The sequence below is a fragment of the Urocitellus parryii genome, chromosome 14 (genome assembly GCF_045843805.1).
Source record: "Urocitellus parryii isolate mUroPar1 chromosome 14, mUroPar1.hap1, whole genome shotgun sequence".
NCBI lineage: Eukaryota > Metazoa > Chordata > Mammalia > Rodentia > Sciuridae > Urocitellus > Urocitellus parryii.
The window spans coordinates 30,079,598-30,105,183 of NC_135544.1; the positions used below are offsets into that span (position 1 = coordinate 30,079,598).

General features: G+C 38.0%; 3 protein-coding genes across 4 annotated transcripts in view; 2 read left to right on the plus strand and 1 right to left on the minus strand.

Annotated features, from left to right (window-relative positions):
- Positions 1-2,752: 2,752 nt before the first annotated feature.
- Positions 2,753-3,415, plus strand: Cldn24 (claudin 24). Its single transcript, XM_026400607.2, has one exon. It carries the CDS (start codon positions 2,753-2,755, stop codon positions 3,413-3,415), a length of 663 nt encoding a protein of 220 aa, XP_026256392.1.
- A 961-nt stretch (positions 3,416-4,376) lies between these two features.
- On the plus strand, positions 4,377-5,536 carry LOC113191004 (claudin-22). The gene has a single exon (XM_026400595.2). The coding sequence runs from the start codon at positions 4,862-4,864 to the stop codon at positions 5,525-5,527; it is 666 nt and encodes a 221-aa protein (XP_026256380.1). The 5' UTR covers positions 4,377-4,861; the 3' UTR covers positions 5,528-5,536.
- A 20-nt stretch (positions 5,537-5,556) lies between these two features.
- The window catches only part of Wwc2 (WW and C2 domain containing 2), a 225,408-nt gene continuing 205,378 nt past the window's right edge, over positions 5,557-25,586 (minus strand). Inside the window, exons 22-23 of one of the 2 annotated variants that reach the window (XM_026400593.2) lie at positions 11,760-11,887; positions 5,557-9,304 (exon numbers count right to left, since the gene is read on the minus strand). In XM_026400593.2, coding sequence (XP_026256378.1) covers positions 9,238-9,304; positions 11,760-11,887 — 195 coding nt within the window. In that variant the 3' untranslated portion in view covers positions 5,557-9,237. The remainder of the gene's footprint in view (positions 9,305-11,759; positions 11,888-25,586) is intronic. The other variant, XM_026400594.2, reaches the window with a different exon arrangement.

The following is a 25,586-nucleotide window of genomic DNA, read 5'->3' on the forward strand; positions in this document are numbered from 1 at the left end:
TAGAGGACACTGAGACAAACCTACATAAATACAGTTATCTCATACTAGACAAAGCCTCCATAAACATACATTGGAGGACAGCCTCTTCAACCAATGATGCCGGGAAAACAGGAAACCCACATGTAGCAGAATGAAATTTAACCCCTATCTCTCAGCCTGCACAAAACTCAATTCAAGTGGACAAGCACCTAGGCATTAGAACAGAGACCCTGCACCTACTAGAAGATAATGTACGCCCAACATTCCATCATGTTGGCTTAGGAACCAACTTCCTCAATAGGACTCCTAAAGCACAAGAACTAAAATCAAGGATCAATAAATGGGATGGCATCAAACTAAAAAGCTTCTTCACAGCAAAGGAAACAATCAAGAACATGAAGATAGTGCCTACAGAATGGGAGAAAAATCTTTGCCACCTGTACCTCAGACATACCATTAATCTCCAGGATATGTAAAGAACTCAAAAATCTTCATACCAAAAAAACAAAAACAACAACAACAAAAACACACAAATAAACAAACAAAAACCCCCCAAAACCCAAATAACCCAATCAATAAATAGGCAAAGGAACTGAACAGGTGCTTCACAGAATAAGAAATAAGATTGGTCAACAAATACATGAAAAAATATACAACTTCTCTAGCAATTAGAGAAATGCAAATTAAAACTACACTGATATTCTATCCCACTCCATTCAGAATGACAATTATCAAGAAAACAAGTAACAATAAATGTTGGCGAGGATGTGGGGAAAAGCTTTACTCATACTTTGCTAGTAGAACTGCAAATTTGTGTAACCACTCTGGAAAGCAGTAAGGAAATTCCTCAGAAAACTTGGAACCACCATTTGACCCAGCTATCTCACTCCTCAGTTTATACCCAATGAACTTAAAATCAGATGCAGCCAAATCAATATTTATAGCAGCTCAACTCACATTAACTATGGAACCAACGTAGGTGCCCTTCAACAGATGAATGGATAAAGAAAATGTGGCATACATACACAATAGAATATTACTCAGCCATAAAAAAGAGTGACGTTATGACTTGCCAGTAAATGGAAAGATATGGAGGTTATCATGCTAAATGACATAAGTCAATTCCAAAAAACCAAAGGCTGAATGTTCTCTGATATACAGATGCTAACAAACAACAAAGGGAAGGGAGCAAAGAATAGAAGTTCATTGGATTAGTCAAAGGGGAATAAAGGGAATGGTGGAGGGATGGGAATAGAAAAGACAGAAGGAATCCGACATACTTTTATATGTTTATATATGAATACACCACCAATGAAACTACATAATGTACAACTGCAATAGGATCCCAATTAGAATAAGTTATACTCCATGTATAATATGTCAAAATACACTCTACCGTCACGTATATCTAAAAAAACACATTAAAAAATTAGAATCTATTTTTAAAAAAGATGAAGGGAAAAGATTGAGTACCACCCCTTTCTAATCCAATTCTTATGCTTAGTTTGGGTACTTCAGGATCTAGGATATGTCCCTTTGATCTCCTACTCAGCAACATCATAAAAGATCTTCTCTGACTTTGGACTGAACTCAACTCGTTGTAACACGATATGCAGAGCTTCTGCTCTACATGGCTGGAATGTTCCAGGGCAGGGGCTTCACTTTAGAATGTGCACATTCTCTCAGCCCATCGGATCTTGTCTTCTCAGTGTGGGGCCTTTGGAGAGGAGCTGGGCTATGCCAGAGTTGGAGAATCTGGAGCATGTGGCCCTTCACCCTGGCCCAGAGGCCTTGGGTTCACTGAGGGTCACGCTCTGCAGAGGTATGCTCTCAAGGTGTGGTCTAAACCCAAACCACAAGCAGCAGCCTCAAAGGTGAGCTCCATTGTGAATATTGTTTCCATACCAGAGCTATCTGTCTTGGAAGGGGCAGGAGTCTTGCTGCCTGGAGTTTCTCCGCCTTTGCAGCTGAAACAAAGAGGGCACTTGGCTCTGGCCCAAACACACCTTCCTGGGTACCAAGACTGCCTGCTTTACCTGGAGCCCTTAATGAAGACAGAGAAAGTGGCAGGGGAAAACTGGAGTTTCCCAGGATTCTCCCTTCCCCACTTAGCACCTCTGGGCATAAGCTTCAGGTCTTTCCATTTTAATTAACCCAGTGAACCAGCCTCTACCTTTCAAAGGAATCCAAGGGAAATCTTTCTGCCAAGTTCCAACTGAGTCCCTGTGACACTCAAGAACATGGGCCAGGCTCTTGTGTAGGTTAAGGTAGTTGGAGAAGAATGCAGATTATAGGGAAACAGTCTACCTTTCTTTACAAGGCCTTGTTTTGCATCCCTGGAATCTCAGATTCAGCTACTACAATGAAGTCCTGTTGTAGAAAGAGCTGGCCTTTTATCACCACTTAAAATCTAATTAATCCATATTGAAGCACAAAGATTTCTGTTGTACTTTAGGGTGAGGGGTCATAGAGCCCTCTTTGTTCATCCTTAGTCTTATAATCATCAAGCATTGAGGATATAATTTTACCAAGCAAATTGGAAGGTAACAGATCAAATCCTTATCAGAAAGCCTAACTCATAGTTTTAACAGAGTCCTCCATCCTTTACATGAAACATTATATTCAAGAGGAACAAAAACACACTTCAGAGAGCCCAAAGAGTTAATGACCAAAGCTTATATTCCAGGCAGCATAGAAGCAAGATTGTCACACTACTGTCAACCACAAAGGACAGCAGATCCTATAGGGTGGCAAAGTTGCAAGATTTGTTGCAATGGCTTTAGCTTTTAGAATAGCAACACAATCTGTTGGGCTTTCATTATCTTTGCTGGGATGGGTTTTATCCATTATTACAACTTACTTGCCACATTGGAAGAACCTCAACCTGGACTTAAATGAAATGGAAAATTGGACCATGGGACTCTGGAAAACCTGCGTCATCCAGGAGGAAGTGGGGAGGCAGTGCAAGGACTTTGATTCCTTCTTGGCTTTGCCGGCTGAACTCAGAATCTCCCGGATCTTAATGTTTCTGTCGAATGGGCTGGGGTTCCTGGGCCTGCTGGTCTCAGGGTTTGGCCTGGACTGTTTGAAAATTGCAGACAGACAGCAAGATCTCAAGAAGCGACTGTTAATCCTGGGAGGAGTTCTGTTCTGGACCTCGGGAGTCACAGCCCTCGTTCCAGTCTCCTGGGTTGCCTACCTGACAGTTCAGGAGTTCTGGGACGAGACCATCCCAGAGATTGTTCCCAGGTGGGAGTTTGGGGAAGCCCTCTTTACTGGCTGGTCTGCTGGCTTTTCTCTTCTGCTAGGAGGGTGTCTGCTCCACTGTGCAGCCTGTTCCACCCCAGCCCCTGGAGCTTCTGGCCACTATGCAGTGGCAGAAATGCAAACTCAGTGTCCATATCTGGAAAATGGAACTACAGATCCTAAAGTGTAGGTTGCCGACAAGGCCAGTCATCTTCTGTACCACCTATGATGACAAAAGGGTCTTTGTTAAGTAACTAAATCTGTGCTGCTTATATTTTCTCACTCCAAGACTACTTTTCTATACTAAGCTCTTTCTTCCCAATTCTTGAGATGAATGAAGGGAAGTCTTCTATCTAAAAGAAAATTGTTATGGCAAGCATTTCATAGGTATGAAGGAAAATAATGTCATTGATCTGGTTACTTAAATAAATATGTGGTGGTGATTTTCCAACATAGTATGGAGTTTTAATGTATTCATTTTGTGTTGGAAAGCTTGTTTTGTTAGTAGTTGGAAATGATATTGTCTCCTAAAGAAAATAACAACAATCTGAACTATTTTCCATCAGTAAAACCACATGCTAAGCCAATCCCAAAGTTATCATTTCCATAACAATAACTGATCTTCTTTGAATAAAATGGTTTGTGTTTAGAAATTCCTGGCACCCTGTCTAATTTAATGAAGCAGATTTTTTTAAACATCATATTTAAAAAAGAACAATTCCAAAGATTTTTTTTAACATCTAAATATCATCAGTTCATTTGCTGGAATTAAAATATTCCTGTGCGCAACTAAAATTACAAACACAGGAATACAGATTAAATTTAGTGTTGTACAAAGTTCTATTGCATAACTTTTCCACAGCACAGAAAACATTTCAGCAAAGGAAAAACAAAACAAAACAAAACAAAAAAATAGTAAGTGCTTATGCACACTTGAGTGAATTTAAGAGAAAGGCATGTAGATAAGCAGACCAGACCTGATATTTAATTCAGTATTGTTTCATATGCTAGGTGTTAAATGTAGCCAAAGAGATTTTAAAAAACAGGCCTGACTTAAGGTCTAGAGATTTCTGATAAGATTGATTTATTTGGTTAAGAAATACTTTTCTTGAACCTATTTTTTTTTTAAAATGAAAACTCTCAGTATTATCATAACATACACATTGAAATGTGAGAACTGTAACAGAAGAAAATCTGACAGGTGCAATTAGCATGATAGAAAGCAGGAGGAGCTGAACCAAAACCTTTAATTAAACATTTTTGCATTTAGACTTCTTAATTCTTTGACTTGTTAGAAAAGGAACAACAAGAAAGCCATTTATATCTTAACAATGAAAGGAGGATTAGTACTACTTAATTTATTTCACTGACAAAGTGCTTTCTACAGAATTCAGACCATAGGACATGAATATGATCTGGGCCACACCTTGGCATTACTGGTTTACAGCATTATTTCCCTATCCTTTTCTGAGAACTTTTCATCATGGAATCAAACAGTATCAACTCTGGCAAGAATCCTCCTATATACACAATGAAAAAATATTTATGAACTCCACAAGAGATAACTCAAGTGTCACACTTCTTTTCATAGCAACCGGAGGGCAGGAGTAGGGTTGGCTAAGCCTGGCGGGACTTCATGATGGCTTTAGTCTTTAGAATAGCAATGCAGTCTATTGGACTTTTATTTTCTGTGCTGGGATGGGTTTTATCCTGCCTTACAAACTATCTGCCGCACTGGAAGAACCTCAACCTGGACTTAAATGAAATGGAAAATTGGACCATGGGACTCTGGAAAACCTGCGTCATCCAGGAGGAAGTGGGGAGGCAGTGCAAGGACTTTGATTCCTTCTTGGCTTTGCCGGCTGAACTCAGAATCTCCCGGATCTTAATGTTTCTGTCGAACGGGCTGGGGTTCCTGGGCCTGCTGGTCTCAGGGTTTGGCCTGGACTGTTTGAAAATTGCAGACAGACAGCAAGATCTCAAGAAGCGACTGTTAATCCTGGGAGGAGTTCTGTTCTGGACCTCGGGAGTCACAGCCCTCGTTCCAGTCTCCTGGGTTGCCTACCTGACAGTTCAGGAGTTCTGGGACGAGACCATCCCAGAGATTGTTCCCAGGTGGGAGTTTGGGGAAGCCCTCTTTACTGGCTGGTCTGCTGGCTTTTCTCTTCTGCTAGGAGGGTGTCTGCTCCACTGTGCAGCCTGTTCCACCCCAGCCCCTGGAGCTTCTGGCCACTATGCAGTGGCAGAAATGCAAGATCACTGTCAACAACTAGAGATGAAAAGCCCCAACCCAAAAGTCTAAGCCAGGAGGGATCAGTGGTATCTACTCTTCAAGGTGATGCTTGCTCAACTCTGGATTCGGTAGGATCTCCTGCTGCACAGTCACCCACTCATTATGCTTTTGATTACCTAAAATGCTATTAGTTTCTTTAAAAAACAGTTTTTTTTCTAAGACTGGTAAACAACATTTATTTTCTACTTGGACCAAAACCAATCAAGACCTAATAGTAATCACATTCATTTCTGTATAAGAGTTCTCTCAATTTTAAAACAGGCTCAGTGATTGCACAAAACTGGTAAATGCAATGTCATTTTAGTAGTTACATATCTTTGAAGGTATTATTCATATGGAGATGAATAATTTTGGCAATTGGAAACATTACTGCTAATCATTTACTTCCTTCAGGTTTTCAGGATAACCTATAATAATGAAACTAAGATCTCTCTGCATATTTATCTTAAATGCATGACACCTGATTACACTAAAAAATTGCTGGCTATTTAAAGGTTTTGAATCATCCTTTTCAATCAGGGGCTTCAGTGCCTCTATGGTACCTGTTCCAGAAGTTCTTTACATTCATTCATGTCCTCAAGCAGAGGAGGGCAATCCTGTGTTCTGGAAGATTCATGTAGAATCTGCCACACAAATGTGTATCTGCTTCTGTGTCCTATGCTCACTTCATGGTTGACCTTCCTATCCTCCCCTGGCTCTGAGCAGCCACAGGGGGCATGGCAGGTCCAGACTGGCGTGCGTGGGCAGAAGGCATAGTGCCAGCTTAGGTGTGCTATGCCAGAGCATGCACTTGGGAGCCCTTCATTTCCCTTGCACAAGGAAGATGCTCCATTTTTCTTCTCTTTAAAGTCAGCAATACATATAGTCCAAACAAGAGCTACTCAAAGCAAACTTCTGGCTCGGGGAATTCTTTGTGGAACATTTTGTATTTGCTTGATACATAATCCAAGTAAACTCTTGTGTTTGTGCCAATCAAGGAAATTAACTGAACAATAGGCAACACTAAAGTATTAAGCAATATGTATCTTTGTTTAAAAAAAATTGAATTTTTTTTCCCCATCCGCAAACACATGGAAAGTGCAGAAACCAAAGTTAATCTATGTGATATATTTGCAAACTTTGACAAACAGGACAAATTAAAGCAGGAACATATTTAGAATTTAACCTGATTAAATATTTAGTTCAATCCTGAGCTTTTGATATTTAATACAATATAAAGCCATAGCAAAAAAAAAAAAAACAACTTTAATTTTATTGGATTTGCATGCTACAGAGATTCAGCTAAACTTTGTTCATTTGGCTAGTAATATTCTTTTTGTACCTGTAACACTTAAGATTCTGATATACAAAATTGTAATAACATACTGATAATTCAAAATTGAGATCTAAATATTACATTCTTTTTACCCTGTGCAGAATAAATTCTACCTTTTTAAAATAGTATTTATATTAAAATTCATATTTGTCCATATGGTTTTGTGATCAAAGTCAGTAAAATGTTTTGTCATTGTGAATCTTTTGGGTTAGTACAAATATGACAAGAGTATTAAAAGCTGCCTATAAATACATAACACCATTGCTGATTTTTAAAGCGTGGAAAGGATTATATTAAAATAAGTTTGCCTCTCATGTTAGAATAAGCAAATTTTGTAAAATAAAACCAAAAGTCTCTTGGTCACACTGTTAACTACCAGCCTGAGACAGATTTTATTCTTTAATACTTGTCTGAAACTTTTTGTATTACAAAAAGTTAACAGTTAATCTGGTGAAGTTTATAAAGCTGTAAAATACTCCAATATAGCCTCTTCTATGTCAAACATTTAAAATGGCCAGAACCAAACTATATATTAAACAGAACATAAATAAGACCGTAAATAAATAAATGAAGAAAATAAAATCGTACGGCACAACTACACAAGTTCTATAAACATTTTCATGGTCAAACTAAGAAGCTGAAAACAGCTGACCTTCATTTAACTCTACATTAAATAAACTTCTTTCACATTTGACCTTAACAAGGATGAATGGTATTTTTTTTCTAATTTGCCTTATTCATTTAACACTAGATTGGGCAGCCTAGAAGGACTGTACAGTCTATCAATAGGCTGGGTTTTGTTCAAGGCAGGGGTCACATCCAGTTATATCATCCAAGAAATTTGCATTTGAGTTATGGAATATTTAGAAAAAAAAGAAACTTTTAGGCTCAGAAACTGCTTAAGGGCTTTGATTCTGATAAAATAAATTTTCCAAAATATGTATAATTAGTTTCAAGAAAATAAAAATTTTTGCTAGTGAGAATTCTAGCATAGGAACAAAACTTTTTCTTCTTTAAGATGACTTTGCATTTCTTAAAAAAAAAAAGGACTTAGTTTGCTATACAAGACAGCTAACCAAAAACTGCTTCTTCCAGTATAACAGACTGAATAATAAGTATGGCTTAAATTGCCTATAGACTATATACTGTAAAAGCCTTTTGGTGGCAAAGCTATACTGAGGACTTATTTCTTTAAAGAAGTGCCTGGGCTGTGTAAGCTAAAATTCTACAGTGGGAAACAGGACGCTTTAGTCAGTTTATATTGCCAAACTTGTTCATCCAAAATAGTTTCTTTTTCTTTCCTTCTTGTTAAACAAATGATTTACCTTATTCTCCAAATTAATAATTCCCTCCCAGGCACTCTTTCCTTTGCTTCCCAACTACTTACCACAAATTATAGATAGAATCCCTTAAAAATGAGAGCTGCAAAGTGATTTCTAGTAAATGTCAGAAATCTGTTTGATAAACTATTTATTTTGGCAACTTTAATTCAATTAAGACACACCATTTCCTCTGTTCTTGGCTTCACCAATGAGTGAGAATGCGTCCCCTCCACCTCACAGTGCTGTCTGGCCCTGGAACCCAGGACCCCATGAGCTTCTCGCTGGCACCATTCTCACGCCTAGGACAGAGCATTGGTGCAGACTAGAAACTGGATCACTTGCAAATTCAGGTGAAGTCAGAAGTAGCAGCTGCTCCTCTGTTGAGCCCCTGTAGTGTATTTTAGGATTTCTGGTGTGCTTCTCTCTTCCACCTTGCCCTCAATGTCTAAGATCTTTAAGGTAGTAAGGAGTACTGCTCCTTGGCATTCTTCATATCCTTACATTCAGTATAGTTGTCTAAAGACAATTATGAAAAGGACAGAGAGGAAGCTGTTTTAAGGAACTTAAGTGTTCTGACACAGGTGATGGGAATGAGCACAGCACCTGTGCAGGACTCAGCTCTGTGCTCACTGCCAACAGGAAGAGCAGCTTTCTAGCTCAGAAACACTGTATGGCACCACTGCCACCTTCACAGTCTCCTCACAAGGAAACAAAGAAAAGCCCAGAATGCCACTGACACAAGCTGCTTCCCAGCAGTCAGCTCAGGGGTAGACACTGGTACTCACTGCCTCTTGTCCACATCCGCGATGGAGCCACTGGGGACACACGTGCACTGCACATTGGTGTGCCAGATTATCCCATTTTTGTTATCAGATGTTTTGTCTTTCTTTAAACACATAAGGATTACATTCAAGTTACTTTACAAATTAACATATTGAAAATCTGGTATAAAATGAAAATTCTTCAAGAGTTGACAATTATATGTTACAAAAAAAGAAAGAAAGAAAGAAAAAGCAAATGTTCAGTCTTTTGCCCTCCCTAAGAAAGTAAACAGGTGAGAAACAATTTGTTAAGCCATGAAGTCACACATCATCAGCTGGCAGGGACGGGATGCTTATCTTCGCTCGGGTGAAGTAGGCAATCTTCTCCCTAGAGGTGGGGATGAGAACACCAACTTCAGCTAGATGCTCAAAATGGTCAACATCCTTAGCAACTAGGGAAACACAAATCAAAAGAACACTGAGATCTTATTTTATCTCACTCTAGTTAGAATGGCAAACATCAAGAATGTAAATAACAACAATTGCTAGTGAGGATGTGGTGGAGAAGTACATTTTTACATTGTTGGTTGGACTGTAAATGAGCATACTGGAAAGCAGTATGAAGATTTCTTAAAAGTCTATAAATGGGGGCCAGGTTTGTGGCTCAGTGGAAGAGCACTTGCCTAGCATGTGTGAGGCACTGGGTTCAATCCCCAGCACCACATAAAAAAATAAACAGGGGGCTGGGATTGTGGCTCAGCGGTAGAGGGCTCGTTCGTCTAGCACGTTCGAGGCCCTGGGTTCCATCCTCCGCACCACATAAAAAAATAAATAAAATAAAGATATTGTGTCCAACTACAACTAAAAAAAATAAGTAAATAAATAAAATAAAGGTATTGTGTCCATGTACAACTAAAAAAATATTTAAAAAGACTAGGAATGGAATCACCTTATGATCCAAATACCCCACTCCTTGTTATTTATCCAAAAGAACTAAAGCCAGCATACAAGTTTATAGCAGTGCAATTCACAGTGGCCAAAACTGCCCTGTATCCCAAAGCAGGGATAAGAAGAAGCAACCCACAAGGGAGAAGCTGAGAAGGACCAGACAGACAGTTTTCAAGTTAGGAAAGTGCCAGAACTAGTTTAGGTGTCCACTTACAGACAAATTGGATAAAGAAAATGTGATATGAATTCACAACAGAATTTTACTCAGCCATAAAAAAATGAAATTAGGTCATTTGCTAGTAAATGGATGAAACTAGAGAACATTATGCTAAGTGAAATAAGTCAGGCTCAGGAAGTCAAGGGTAGAAGTTTTCTGTCACACGTGAAAGCTAGTGAGAATAAAGAAAAAAACAGAAGAAGAAAAAGGGATCTCACAAAAATAGAAGGGAAACCAACAGAGTATACAGGAAGGGGTTTGAGAGGGAGGAAGTTGAGGAGGGCATGGGGAAGTACTAGGGAATGAAATCTACCAAATTATGCTCTGTCCATGTATGAATATCCCACAATGAATCACACTTTTATATATAAATGCACTAATTAAAATAATAATACAAGGGAGATCAGTAGAGTAGAACAGGTGGATGGTGGAAGGGAGAGAAGAGGGAAGGTAAAGGAATGATACTGACCAGATTATGTTATGGTCATGTATAAGTAAGGTGCAATAAATCCCACTGTTACGTATAATTATAATTTGTACTCATAAAAAAATCCTGCATTAAAATACTTCTAAGAAATTAGCAGTGTTCCCACAAGCCCAGATGGGAGATTTTTTCCTCAGATAGAACTCCATTTACAATCAAGACAGTCTCTGCTTTTTAAAGGTAGGAAAAGAAAACAAAAACAAAAACAAAAACAACTCTGGCTATGGTAAATCACCTATAGACCCAGCCAGTTTCCTTTGGGGATTTCCAACATAAGACCATTTTAAAAAATCTAGGTGTTTCTAAATAAGATAGTAGAGGATTCAAAAGGGCCAAAATTCTGCCCTTCCCAGTGACCTCACAGAAGAATCCATAATATCAGGGAAAATTTTTTCAGTTAGCATCATGCTAAGGCAGGGACAACCGGGTGAGTATACCATGACACAAATGGAGAGAGATGAGAAACCTGATCAGCTTAGAGGGAAAAACCGCCCTGTATCTCAAAGCAGGGATAAGAAGAAGCAACCCACAAGGGAGAAGCTGAGAAGGACCAGATAGACAGTTTTCAAGTTAGAAAAGTACCAGAAAGAACAAGATTTTAGGATTATACAGTTAGTCATCAAAGGTGAGAGCAATCTATCTTTTTACAAAACCTCACACGGTACATAGCATTCCTTAAACACAGTTCTGGGGCACAGGAAGGTCATGCTGGTAGCCATAAAGGATGGAGCACTGGCCCCACTTGAGAAACAGACTGACTCAATGGCAGAGGGAGAGTGGGGCTAGAAACAAGAACTGGGGAGGATGTTTTCTGTCTAAAGACTAAGGAAAGGTAGAAAAGAAAAGGAAGAGTAAAAACACTGAGGAGACTGGGTTGAGAGTTGTTTTTGTGATATAGTGTCCTTTAGATTAGTTCAGTTGAATAAGAATCTAAAAAATAAAAAAAATAAAGAAAATAAAATAAATAAAATAAAGAATCTCAAAAGGCAAGAGAGTGTGGGCATGATGTTGGTGGAGACCTCGAGGTACACTCAAAAACCAGGGTATTTTAAAATACTTGAATTACTTTATTTGAAATAGGTCACATAAAATCCTCAATTTCTGATATTAACATTCACTGCACTCTGAAGTGAATTCCTACAGAATCAGATGACTGGCATAATCCAAAAACTATCTCTGGGCAGGGCCACTCACCTGAAGGACTGCACCTGCCTAGGCACCTTCCGGCTCTGTTCCCGAAGTCGACACACATCCTTGGAGACTTGCCTCATCAATTTTTCTGCATTCAAATCTTGTTTCTGTTCTTCTCTTGACTGTTCAGCCTGGGAAAGAAATAAAAACACAAGAAACCCACAGAATATTAATTATAAATCCCTGCTACCTGCTGCAAGGCTTGAGAGACTGGGGGCTAGAGCCAGGCAGGTAAGCCAAGCAGCCAGTGGTGTCTCTTTTTACCAATCAGGGGAGAATCCCATGTTCTACTCATGCTGAGGGAAGCAAGCACTGATTCAGGGGCAAGTTTATTTTAATTGCATTTAAAAATTTTATCACATACAAAACAATTTTCTTATACCTGGAAAGCCTAAGGAATGCCTCAAAAAATAAACTGAAAACTGCCACTGTTTGCCAGAAATGTCTACTGCTAATATTTTGGTTAATACACTTTCAAACTCTTATTCATCTTTTCAAATCCGCACTCCCCATGGTAGCCACTGGAGAAACGGAAGTGTATATCTCAAAGATCTTTACAACTGGAACATACCCATGTAACCTGCGGCAGATGATGGAACAGAAAGAACATTCCCAGTTCTCAGAAGCCTCCTTCCAGTCCTCACCCTGAGTGCTACCAGCAGTATGATGTGAGAGAGGACAGACTCCTGTCTGTGTGTCCTTTGTGTGAACAGTACAGTAGGCACTCTTCAGTGTCTGACTTTTTTTGTTTAACATTACCCTTATAGGAATCAAACATACTATCACATGAAGCTGCATCCTGTATTTCTCACTGCTGCATAATATTCCACAGTGCAACTTCACAATTTATTATCTCTGTTACTGCTGAAGGACACTTGGATATTTCACATGAATTTTTTCCCAACATTTTTTTTATTGGTGCATTAGAGTTGTATAGTATGGTGGGATTTGTTGTTACATATTAGTACATGCACACAATATTACAATATATTTTGCCTAATTTGGCTCCCCAACACTTCTCCCCTATGAATAAATTTTTTAAATCAGCTGGATATATATAGCTCAGTGGTAGAGTGCTTGCCTAATGTACACAAGGCCCTGGGTTTGATTCTCCAGCACAGGGGGGAAAAAACTAAAAATACCAATATAATAAGTTGCTTTTCTGTTCATTTGATTACTTACGTATTCATCATTTAGTCACCAACCAACAAATACTTGTTGATTGCCTTCTAAGCAAAGGTGGTGCAAGTTAGTGGCAAAGAATGCAAGTTCTGGAGCCAAACTGTCTGAATCCAAATTCTGTTTCTATCACTTTCTAATTATGTAAATTTGTGCAAGCTGTTTTGTCCTCTTTGTGCCTTAGTTTCTTCATTTGTAAATTTGGAATATGTAATTCAAAGGGTTGTTGCAAAATTTAAATGAGCATAAATAAAGCATTTAGAGCAGTAGCCAACACATAATTAAATCCACTATTTTAACGTTCAGTTATTACTGTTATTTTTACTATTGGCTAGGCACCAGGAGGTAGGAACAGAGTTTTCCCCCACAAGTCCAGTGAGGGAGAAAAAGAAATAAAAAAAATAGAACTTATTTCATAATCATTAATGTTAATATTTTTGCAGGTTAACAGATCTTCCTCACCATAATGTTTTTAAAACACAGAGCTTTTAAGGCTGTCAGTCAAATGGAGCAGAAAGTAGAATTTCCATACATTTCTTGCCCCACATATGATCAACTTCTCCCACTACCAACATCCTCCACCACAACAGCACATCTGTTTCAGTTGATGAGCCTATTGTGATACATCATTATCACCAGAATTCCATAGTTTACATCAGGCTTCACTCTTGGTGCAATCCTATTGGTTTGGGCAAATGTACAATGACCTGTGTTTATCATGTAGTATGTAAGGAAGAGTTTCACTGCCCTAAAATCCCCTGTGCTCTGTTTCCTCCCTATCACCCCCTGCCTCATGCTCTGGCAACCACTGATCTTTTTACTCTTTCCAGAACTTTGTTTCTTCCAAACTGTCACAGAGTTGGATTGACGTAATATGTAGTCTTTCCAGTTTGGCTCCTTTTACTTAGTGCATTAAGTTTCCTCCATGTGTTTCTGTAGGTTGATAGCTCACAGTGTTGAATTATATCACATTGTTTTGATGTTTCAGTTTATCCATTCATCTAGTGAAGGCCATCTCCATTGCTTCCAAGTTTTAGTATTTATGAATAAAGCCGTTATTTAGCTTGGACTTAAGTTTTCAACTCATTTGGATAAATATCAAGGACTGTAGTTGCTGGATTTCATGTAAGAATGTTTTACTTTGTAAGAAACTGCCATGATGCCACGAATGCTGCACCATTTTGCATTCCCACCAGCAACAAACAAGAACTCCTGCTGCTCCACATCCCTGCCTGCATTTGATGTTGTCTATGTTCTGGATTTTGCTACTCTCACAGGCATGCAGTGGTCTCTTGTAACTTTAAGCCACAATTCCTAATGACATATGACATGGAATATCTTTTCATATGCTTAATTTCCATCTATATATCTTCTTTGCCAATTTTTTAATTGTTTGGTTGTTTCATAGCCCTGAATTTAAGAGCTCTTTCATCATTTCGGATAATAGTCATTTATCAGATATGTCTTTTTGCCTTCTTTTTCTCTTGACATGTCTTGTGTGGTACAGAAATTTAGATGTTTTTTCATTTTTTGGATGCTAATGTAAATGATACTGTGTTTTTAATTTCAAATTCCACTTGTGCTTTGATGATGTATGGGAAAGGAATTGACTTTTGTGTATTAATCCTGTATCCTGCAACTTTGATATGATCATTTATTAGTTCTGAAAGTTTTTTTGGAGGGGGATCGGATCTATTCTTTCAGATTTTCTATAGATAATCATTAAAATTTCCTTCCTATACTGTATACCCTTTCTTTTCTTGTGTTATTGCATTAGCTAAGACGTCTAGTGTGACACAGAAAAGGAAGAGTGCTGTGGGACATCCTCTTTCTGTTCCTATCTTAGAGACAAAGCTTCTTGTTTCTTACCATTAAGTTTTCCTCTATTCTGAGGTTGCTTAGCACTTTTAAGATGAATGGGTATTAAGTTCTGTCAAATGCTTTTTTTTAAAAAAAAGCATGTATTGATTTTATTGTGGTTTTTTCTTTACTAATTTATACATGTGACAGATTATATTAATTGACTTTCAAATGTTGAACCAGCCTTGTATACCTGGGATAAACCTCCCGTGGTCATGGTAATTCCTTTCATACATTGCTAGATTGCATCTGTTAATATCTTGTTAAGGATTTTTACATCTATTTTTGACATAATGGGATTTGACAAAATTAATTTTATAAGCTCTTGCTATGTTGCCCAGGCTGGTCTTGAACTTCTGTGCTAACATCCATCTCCAAAACAGCTGGGACTACAGGTGCTCACCACCATACCTGACAGTAACTTTCTTGAAATGTCTTTGATTGGTTTCAGTACTAGGGTGATGCTGACCTCCTAGCAAAAGTTAGCAGGTATCTCCTCTGTTTCTATCCTCTGTAAAACACTGTGGAGAAGATAGTTCTTTCCTTAAAATGTTTGGTAGAATTCACCAGTAAACCCATCTAGGAATGGTGCTTTCTATTTTGGAAGGCTTTTAATTACCAGTTCAATTTCTTTAGTAGATATAGACCTATTCTGGTTGTCTATTTCTTCTTATATGAGTTTTGGCAATTGTGTCTTTCAAGAAATTGGTCCATTTTATCTAGGTTATCAATGTGGGCAGAGTTGTTTATACTATTCATTATCCTTCTAATGTCCACAGGATCTGTAGTGATATTCCTTCTTTCATTTCTAATATTACTATTCCAATTTGTCTTCTCCCTTTTTTCTCAAGTCTGGTTAGTAGTTTGTCAATTTTATTGATCTTTTGAAACAACCAGCTTTTGATTTTACTGATTTTCGATTTTCAACTCAATGCATTTCTGCTCTGATTTTTATTTCATTTCTTCATGAAACTTCATTTCTTCTATGATAACTTCAAATTTAGTTTTCTCTTCTTTTTCTGGTTTCCTAAGGTGGAAGTTTAGATTATTGATTTCAGATTTTTCTTCTTTTCTAGTATATGCACTGAATGCTGTACATTTTTCCTCAAACATTGCTTTTACTCTATCCCAAATTTTGATATGTAATTTTTCATTTTTATTTAGTTCAAAATATCTTTTGAGATTTTATCTTTGATCATGTACTTAGTAATGTGTTGTTTAATCTCCAAATGTTTTAGAATTTCCCAGTTATATTTCTGTTACTGATTTCCATGTTTAATTTTACTGCATTCTCTAAAGACATACAATATTATTTGTTAATGTGTGTTTAGAGCCTGGGATGTGACCGTCTTGGTGAAAGTTCCATGTGAACCTGAGAAAAATGTGCAATCTGCTGTTACTGGATAAAGCAGTTTCCAGATGTCAATTATACCCTGTTGATTGATAGAACTGTTGAGCTCAACTATGTCTACTGGTTTTCTGCCTGCTGGGATCTGCCAGCTCTGACAGAGGCATGCCTAAGTTTCCAAATGCAATGGGTGGATTCATCTATTTCCTTGCAGTTCTGTCAGTTTTTGCCTCTCATATTGACTGCTGGGCACATATATATTAAGGACGGTTATGTCTTCTTGGAGAATTTACCCCTTTATTATTATGTCATGCCCTTCTTTATTCTTTACAACTTTTCTTGCTCTGAAGTCTGTTCCATCTGAAATTAATAAAGCTACATTTTTTTAGTTTTTTTTCTATCCATTTACTTTTAGTCTGCATGTATTTCTTATAGACAAAATAGATGAATTTATAAATAATAACATGCAATAATAAAATTTTTTTCTGAAATTTTCTATTTAATGCTTCAAACTATAGACAACCATGGTAAATGAAAACATGGAAAATGGAACTATGGACAAAGGGGATTACTGTATATGAATTGGCTTTCGGAAGGTCTTTTTGGAAAGCTGCTTTAAGAGAAAAAAAATTCAGGGCTAGGGATGTGGCTCAAGCGGTAGCGCGCTCGCCTGGCGTGTGTGCGGCCCGGGTTCGATCCTCAGCACCACATACAAACAATTGCAAGGTAACTTCCCTCTTCCCTTCCCTTTTCTTCCCAATTTTTATCAGGGACACTGGGGAAACTTAACCAAGCAGTGCTTTGGAAGTCTGCCACATGCTGCAACTGATACTCTGCTCCTCTATGCAACAGAAACCACTGTCACTTTTATCCCTGGTAAGGTAGACTGTGACTTAGCTAATTCAAATCTGCTTCTCAGATCCTTCTGTACACTTACTGAGCACACATACTGAGCATCAGACATTTTCACAGGAACTACAGATTTTTTTTTTTTTAAAGGAGTCCTGACCCTACCTTGCTTTTCTGCATAGTACTTTCATTTACAGAACTTACATACTATCTCCTTTCCACACAGAATTAGAGTGTCTGGGGGACAAGTACATTGTCTGCCTCCCCTCCACAGAGCCTCTGCAGGTAGCACAATAGGTGCTCAATAAATACATGTTGGATAGAAGAATGGGTAGCTCTGTGGGAAAGCCAGGTTTTTAGATGATAAACTTTTAATTTAACAGGCATTCAAAAGACAGATGATAGAATGCAACTCAAATAACAAGTACATAAAGAGAAATTTCAATAGGGGGAAAAAAGACAACGTAACAGAAAAAAGGGCACAGGATATGACTAGATAAATCATAAAACACACATGAACGACACGTAAACATGAAAGGCCATTTACTCTCACAATAAAAAAAGTGAAACTTTCTTATTTGCAAGTTTAACCATCTTACAGGACTGAAGGCACATGTCCCAGTCCATAGCTGTCCACAGAGGTGAGATAACTGTGCTCTTTGCTCCCCAAAGGAGACATTCCAAGCCACAGTCGTGGCCCTCTCAGCCAGAGGTGGCATGTGTCAGAAAGAGGACACTAACTATTTGAGTCAGAGGCTGGGGAGACTTAGCTCATCTTTGAGGACTCCTCCAGTAGGGATCAGCCTCTATTACTATGGCCTTGAAGATGGTGGATCACAATGACAAAACGGGACATGTGGCATTGTTGAGTGGAGGCCAATGGCTATGGTGATGACAGCTAGAGCTCTAGAGAAAGTGGTCAGGAATATTTAGAATGTTGGTGTTTGTTTGCTGTATTTTGAAGTTTAGCACAAATTCTCATAAGAGGTCAGAACTTAGCTGTCGGCACAGAAATAGAAGAAAAAATAGCTCTGCCAAGGGCAGGAATCTGTGGTTGCAATCTAAATTGATGGACAATCCCACAATTGGGATCCTTCTGGGGCTGAAAAATCAACTGCTTCTGTGATAACTTAAGCAGCTATAAACTTCAAAAGAAGGTAAAACTGGTTCTGGCAAAAAAGGAATTAAGGGTTTTCTTTCCACTATTTCAGATACCTTCAAAATCAGGAAGTCAAGGAGCAAGGTACTCAGGCTTAAAAGACAGGACAAAGCTGGCGTGGCGGCACACACATGTAATCCCAGTGGCTCGGGAGGCTGAGGCAGGAAGATCGTAAGTTTGAAGTCAGTTTCAGCCACTTAATAGGACAGCCTGCAGACATGTTTTACTGCTCCTCCTTTTCTTTCCACTTTTGAAAACTTTTTCTATTAAAAAAACCCTACATTTTTTAGGTAACAATTCTCTCTAGATTATTTTGCAATTGATAGAATAGTTACTGGTGAATTTTTGTAATTCAAGTTTGAAGAGTATTTCAACTATGGTACTTTAGTTACTGTGTGAAGTCCTATCTTTTGTATATTAGAATAGTTACTGGTGAATTTTTGTAATTCAAGTTTGAAGAGTATTTCAACTATGGTACTTTAGTTACTGTGTGAAGTCCTATCTTTTGTATATCTGTGATTCTTCATGAAGTCCCAGGTGAGGAAGTATTGGCTTAGAACACAAAGAAATGATTTCTACCCTGTGGTGGTGGTATATTAAGTCACTAAACTAGTAATTATACTGCAATAATGCTATTTGAATTCTTGGTAAATTACTGCAAGAATACAATAATCTTAACATAGTCATCTGCTGACTAACTCAAACTAAATAGATCAGGAAAAGTCATAGAACGAACATTCATGCTGAATTATATTCAGGTAAGAATTTTGACTCTTTTTTTTTTTAATTCTAGAAATGTACTTTATCAGATCAGAAATGCAATAGGTGCCAGCATCCTGCTCATAGCCCTCTATTGCTTACCAGATGAAGGAATTGAGGTTTATTTTATCCCTCATAGAGCATCATTTCAACTGTTCCTCTAAGTAGCCTAATGGCCGATGACATTTTCAACAACCAGCACTTTTGTGGTGACCACAAAATTACTTTGAAATTTGGCAGCATTTTATACAAAACTAAGATTGATCATGGAACACATGAAGATATTTCATTCCCTACTGAAGGAGAATACACTTCATAGAAGACTGTATCTCTCCCTGTGCTTATATATCTGTGTCTACATCTATATTTTCTTCCAATATTCTGGGTGACAAAATATATCTCAGAATTTTTATTAGCCATTAATCAAAAGTAATCAATATTGCAGGCAGTTAAATCTCAATGTTGAATACTTCACTGTAATTGTTAAGATTTATTTTGTTAAGGTATAATATCATTTTGACATAATTTTTTAGGAGATTCTAACTTTTGAAAGCGTTAACATCTATATTACTTTAAGCTTTTAAAATGTCTAGCACCACAGAACTTTCGCATTTTGACAGGAAAACACTGAGGAGAGGGGGAATCATTTTGCTTCGTAAGTTGACACAGGCTCCTTTGGAAGAGTATCAGTGCTCTCTCTACAACATCTCCCCCTCTCACCCCAAGTCTTGATAAGCTGCCTGGTTCATGAGGACTGAAAGCCACTTCTTATGCCCCAGACTCCAGAAAGGAATGTTTAAACTTTAGCTTACATGCTGAAAGCCTCATCTGCACATCAGTGATTTACCTATAGTTATGTTAAGAAGCTGAATCCAGTCTTAATTTACAGTCCTCCGCTTTTTTTTCCTGCTTCCTAAGGGGTTTGTATAATACACGAGAATCCTAAGATTTAGTTTTTATTGCAAGCTACAAAAAAGACTTTCAATCACAAAGGAGGAAGGTTATGGAGTGTGACCCTGAGACCTGAAAGCTTTCCTTGACAAGAGAGGAGACCCAGAATCTGCTACTGGCTTCAATTCACTGCTTTTCTGGGAGCCATATTTTTTTATGACAACTGGCAGGCTCTTTGCTCATCGTTAGGCACTTTATGATCATCCTGATAAAAATATCACGAATCCTCAACACTATGGGGAAATGGTGGGAATGAAAGGGCAGTGTGTAAGTGCGTATGCATGGTGATGTGCCCGTATGTACATAAGGAGTGGAGGTGGGAGTAAAAGGAAGAGAGGTAAGTCAATGGTCATTACCAACTTCCTGAGCCACAATGAAAGGCACACAATTGAAATGATCTTTATTTTCACAGAGCTGGTTATTACAAATTTTAGTGGTATCAAAGAAAAGTACAAAACAAATAGTGCAAACATTCACAGAGCTGGTAAAAATAAAATTTTTTAAAAGCAGCACTGTTGTCTGACATAAAACTGCCATGAAGCAGAAGAAAGTAAAGATGGAAGGCAGCAGGCTTAGCATCTGCTATGGTTTGAATGTCTGTCTCCTCCAAAGCTCACACTGCAATTTAATTGCCATTGCAACAATATTAAGAGGTCATACCTTTTGGAGGTGACTGGCCTCATGGGTAGCTTTAGGGCTTTAGAGCTTGGAAAATGGGCCCTATTTTGCCCTTCATCCTCTGCCATGGGGTGATGTCTTTACCTTAGGCTCTGCCATAATCACAAGAGAAATCTCTTGGGCTCTCCTCCCTCCCTATCTTGGTGTACAAAATGATTCCGAAACCAACCAAGTACTGGCTCATCAGATAACAAACATCAGAAATCCTCTATTAAGATATAACTAGATTTCTAATCAATGCATCCTATGTGAGGACTATTATAATAATCATTAGAAACTTACTATGAGATAAGAATCAGCCTAGGCATCATTTAGTGACTAAATTTTAAAAAATTGAGGGCGGATCCAAGATGGTGGAATAGAGGAGGTCCTGTTTCTGGTTGCTCTGTGGCATGAAACCAAGAAAGCAGACAGGCAGCTTCTCCACAAGGTCTCGCCTAGATGGAATACAACATCTCAAAGAGTGTGAGAAGACCCCTATACAGCGGATTTTTGCAGAAATCACCAGCGCTGCGACCACCTGTGCAGAAATCAGAGACACTGCGCTGCAATAAGTCTCTGGACCCAAAGCCGGCAGTTCTAGCTCACCCACGGCTCTCAGGCGGCTCAGCAGAAACACCACCTATCAGTACCTCTGCAGAACTCCAGACTGCGCTCCCACACAGGTCACTAGGCTGCTACCTATCCACAGCACAAGACCATCACCCAGCTTCCCCCACCTCACCAGACACCCCAGCGCTGGAAACAGACTAACTCCATCTTGGAAAACATTCCTCGCCATTTTTTGGTGGGCATGGCTATCAGATAGGATCTCCATTTGAGCAGGTACCTGATTTCCAATTCCTCCCCCCTCCCCAGCGACGATAACTCGACACAGTGACCACCCAACACAAAAACAGCTCTCAGTTGGACAGGAGTGCAGTGCAAACAGGGCACTGCCCACCTGGTATGAGATGGGGGTGAGAGGTCCTGCAGTTGGGACCTAATAAGTAATACAGGGGAGGGGACTAAAGTCTGGAGCATAACAGAGAGACCAGGATCTGGGAAATATCCAGGCAAGAGAGGGAGATGATACTGGGGGCTCAAGTCAGTCGAATGGTCACAAAAAAGGCCTGTGAGGCACAATTTCCCTGCTGGGACTGGTGGGTGGCACTCCCCGCTTCCAGATGCTCCACAGCAGGTCCGGTCTTCTCACCCTGGTTACCTACACCATCCTGAGGGCAAAAACACCAGCTTAAAAAGACAACCCCACCTACTGGATGAGAAGAGAAGCAGGAAAGAAACGGATCTCTAAGAGTATGATTTTTTTTTCCTTCTTCTTTCTCTTCTACCCTTCTATCCTCTGGCCCTCACATCCCGCACATATGTAAGACCAAGAACTTTGCATGAAATAGGACTTTGAGGACTGAGTCACCTGAATGATATAATATAGAGGAGTTGTATAAGCCCTTTTTTTTCTCTTTTTCTTTTCTATTTTCTTTCTCTCCCTTTTTTCTTTCTTCTTCTTTCACCCTCCAAATTTTACTATTTTTACATCCTGTACTTTTCTAAATACATATGTGTATTTGTTTCATGTAATCTACTATCTTCCCACGTAATTGTCTACCCTAAATTACTTCCTGTCTATTCCCCTGCTACTAACCCTCTTCATTAGATTTCTCCTTCACATTTCCTAAGATATATTAACTCTATACCATCACATCTTTTCCCCTCAGCATATTTTCCTATGCCTGACCCCCAGTTCATTGTCCACCACCAGAAACTGTACACCATTTTTATGAAACTACTGATTATATTTTAAATAACTGAATCCAACATTTCTGAACATTGAGACTAAACTATAAATGTCTTAATAACAACAATTTGTTCATAGGTGATGTAATGTTGATATTGGGATCTGTTAACGTTGTCCTTCCCCACAAAGGAGAGATCTTAGAACCCTATAAGTGCACTACAAATCTATAGGGTAAAAACAATAACACATCAGATTCACAGAGCTGGAAACGAATACACATGAGCAACATAAAAAGACAAGGGAAGAAAGTACCACAAACAAATCAAGATAACACATCATTAGAAGCATTGGCAGCTATAGCAGAAAAGATGACAAAGATTCAGGATATTCATGGTTAAAATGTCTGGGGATCTCAAAGAAGGCATAAGAGAACAAATACAGGCAGTGAAAGATCACTTCGACAATGAGCTACATAAACAAATCCAAGAAGCAAAAGATCACCTCAACAGGGAGATAGAGGATATACAAAAAAGTCCAAACAGAAATCCTTGAAATGAAAGAAATAATAAACCAAATTAAAAACTCAAATGAAAGCATCACCAACAGAGTAGACCACTTAGAAGATAGGACATCAGACAATGAAGATAAAATAAATCATCTTGAAAAGAACATAGATGACACAGCAAAAATGAAAAGAAACCACGAGCAGATCATTCAAGAAATATGGGATAGCATAAAAAGAACAAATTTAAGAGTTATTGGGATAGAGAAAGCCATAGAGGTCCAAACCAAAGGAATGAACAATATATTCAATGAAATAATATCAGAAAACTTTCCAAACATGAAGAATGAATTGGAAATTCAAATTCAATAGCCCACAGGTTGCCAAACGTACAAAATCACAACAGATTCTTACCAAGGCACATTATATTGAAATGCCCAACATACAGAGTAAGGAGAGAATTTTAAAAGCCACAAGAGAAAGGAATCAGATTACATATAGGGGAAAACCAATTAGGATAACGGCAGATTTTTCAACATAGACCATGAAAGCTAGAGGATCCTGGAACAACATATATAAGCTCTGAAAGATAATGGGTAACCAAGAATCTTGTATCCAGTAAAATTAAGCTTTAGATTTGAAGATGAAATAAAAACCTTCCACAATAAACAAAAGTTAAAAGAACGTATAGCTAGAAAACCGGCACCACAAAATATCCTTGGCAAAATATTTCATGAAGAGGAAATGAAAAACAGCAATGAAAATCAGCAGAGAGAGGTAGTACACTAAAGGAAAAACTATCCAAAAAGGAAAACCAATTCAAGTTAAATAACAAAAATAAACAAAAAAGGCTGGAAATACAAACCATGTCTCAATAGTAACCCTAAATGTTAATGGCTTAAACTCACCAATCAAAAGACATAGGCTAATCCAATCTGCTAGCCTATGTCTTTTAACTCATTTCATAGGAAAAGACATACACAGACTGAAGGTGAAAGGTTGGGAAAAATCATACCACTCACATGGACTGTGGAAGCAAGCAGGGGTTTCCATACTCATATCAAATAAAGTAGACTAAAGCTAAAGTTAATCAAAAGGGATAAAGATGTACATTACATACTGCTCAAGGGAACCATATACCAACAGGACATAACAATCATAAATATATATGCCCCAAACAATGGTGCAGCTATGTTCATAAAACAAACTCTTCTCAAGTTCAAGAGTCAAACTGACAACAAAACAATAATCTTGGGTGACTTTAACACACCCTTCTCACCACTGGATAGATTTTCCAAGCAAAAGTTGAATAAAGAAACTATAGAGCTCAATAACATAATAAATAACTTAGACTTAAGTGACATATATAGAATATTCCAACCGGCATCAAGCGGATACACTTTCTTCTCAGCAGCACATGGATCCTTCTCGAAAATAGACCATATACTATGTCATAAAGAAACTCTTAGCAAATACAAAAAAGTAGAGATAATACCATGCATTTTATCAGATCATAATGGAATGAAATTGGAAATCAACGACAAAATAAAAACTACAAATTTCTGCATCACATGGAGATTGAACAATATGCTACTGAATGAACAATGGGTTACAGAAGACATCAAGGAGGAGATTAAAAAATTCTTAAAGGTAAATGGGAACACAGACACAACATATTGATATCTCTGGGACACTATGAAAGCAGTACTTAGAGGAAAATTCATTGCATAGAGTTCATTCCTTAAAAGAAGAAAAAGTCAACAAATAAATGACCTCACACTACATCTCAAAGCTCTAGAAAAAGAACAAATCAGCAGCAAAAGCAGTAGAAGGCAAGAAATAATTAAAATTAGATCTGAAATCAATGAAATCGAGACAAAAGAAACAATTGAAAAAACTGACAAAACTAAAAGTTGGTTCTTTGAAAAAAAATAAATAAAATTGACAGACCCTTAGCCATGCTAATGAAGAGAAAGAGAGAGAGAACTCAAATTACCAGCATACATGATGAAAAAGGCAATATCACAACAAACACTACAGAAACACAGAAGACAATTAGAAATTATTTTGAAATCTTACACTCTAATAAAATAGAAGACATTGAAGTCATCGACAAATTTCTTAGGTAATATGACCTGCCCAAATTAAGTCAGGAAGATATATGCAACTTAAACAGATCAATATCAAGTGAGGAAATAGAAGATACCATCAAAAGACTACCAACCAAGAAAAGTCCAGGACTAGATGGATATACAGCCAAGTTCTACAAGACTTTAAAGAAGAACTAATACCAATACTCTTCAATTTATTTCAGGAAATAGTAAAAGAGGGAGTACTTCCAAACTCATTCTATGAATCCAATATACCCTGATTCCAAAACCAGATAAAGATACTTTAAAGAAAGAAAACTTCAGGTCAATATCTCTAATGAACATAGATACAAAAATTCTCAATAAAATTCTGGTGAATGGAATACAAACACATATCACAAAGACTGTGCATGATCAAGTGGGATTCATCCCAGGGATGCAAGGTTGGTTCAACATACAGAAATCAATAAATGTAATTCATCACATCAATAGACTTAAAGATAGGAATCATATGATCATCTCGATAGATGCAGAAAAAGCATTTGACAAAATACAGCACCCCTTTATATTCAAAACACTAGAAAAACTAGGGATAACAGGAACATATCTCAACATTGTAAAGGCTATCTATGCTAAGCCTCAGGCCAACAGCATTCTAAATGGAGAAAAACTGAAGGCATTCCCTCTAAAATCTGGAACAAGACAGGAATGCCCTCTTTC

Bases quoted from the DNA above. Each gene is read 5' to 3' on its own strand.
- Cldn24 (XM_026400607.2), top strand. From the start codon at position 2,753: ATGGCTTTAGCTTTTAGAATAGCAACACAATCTGTTGGGCTTTCATTA.
- LOC113191004 (XM_026400595.2), top strand. From the start codon at position 4,862: ATGATGGCTTTAGTCTTTAGAATAGCAATGCAGTCTATTGGACTTTTA.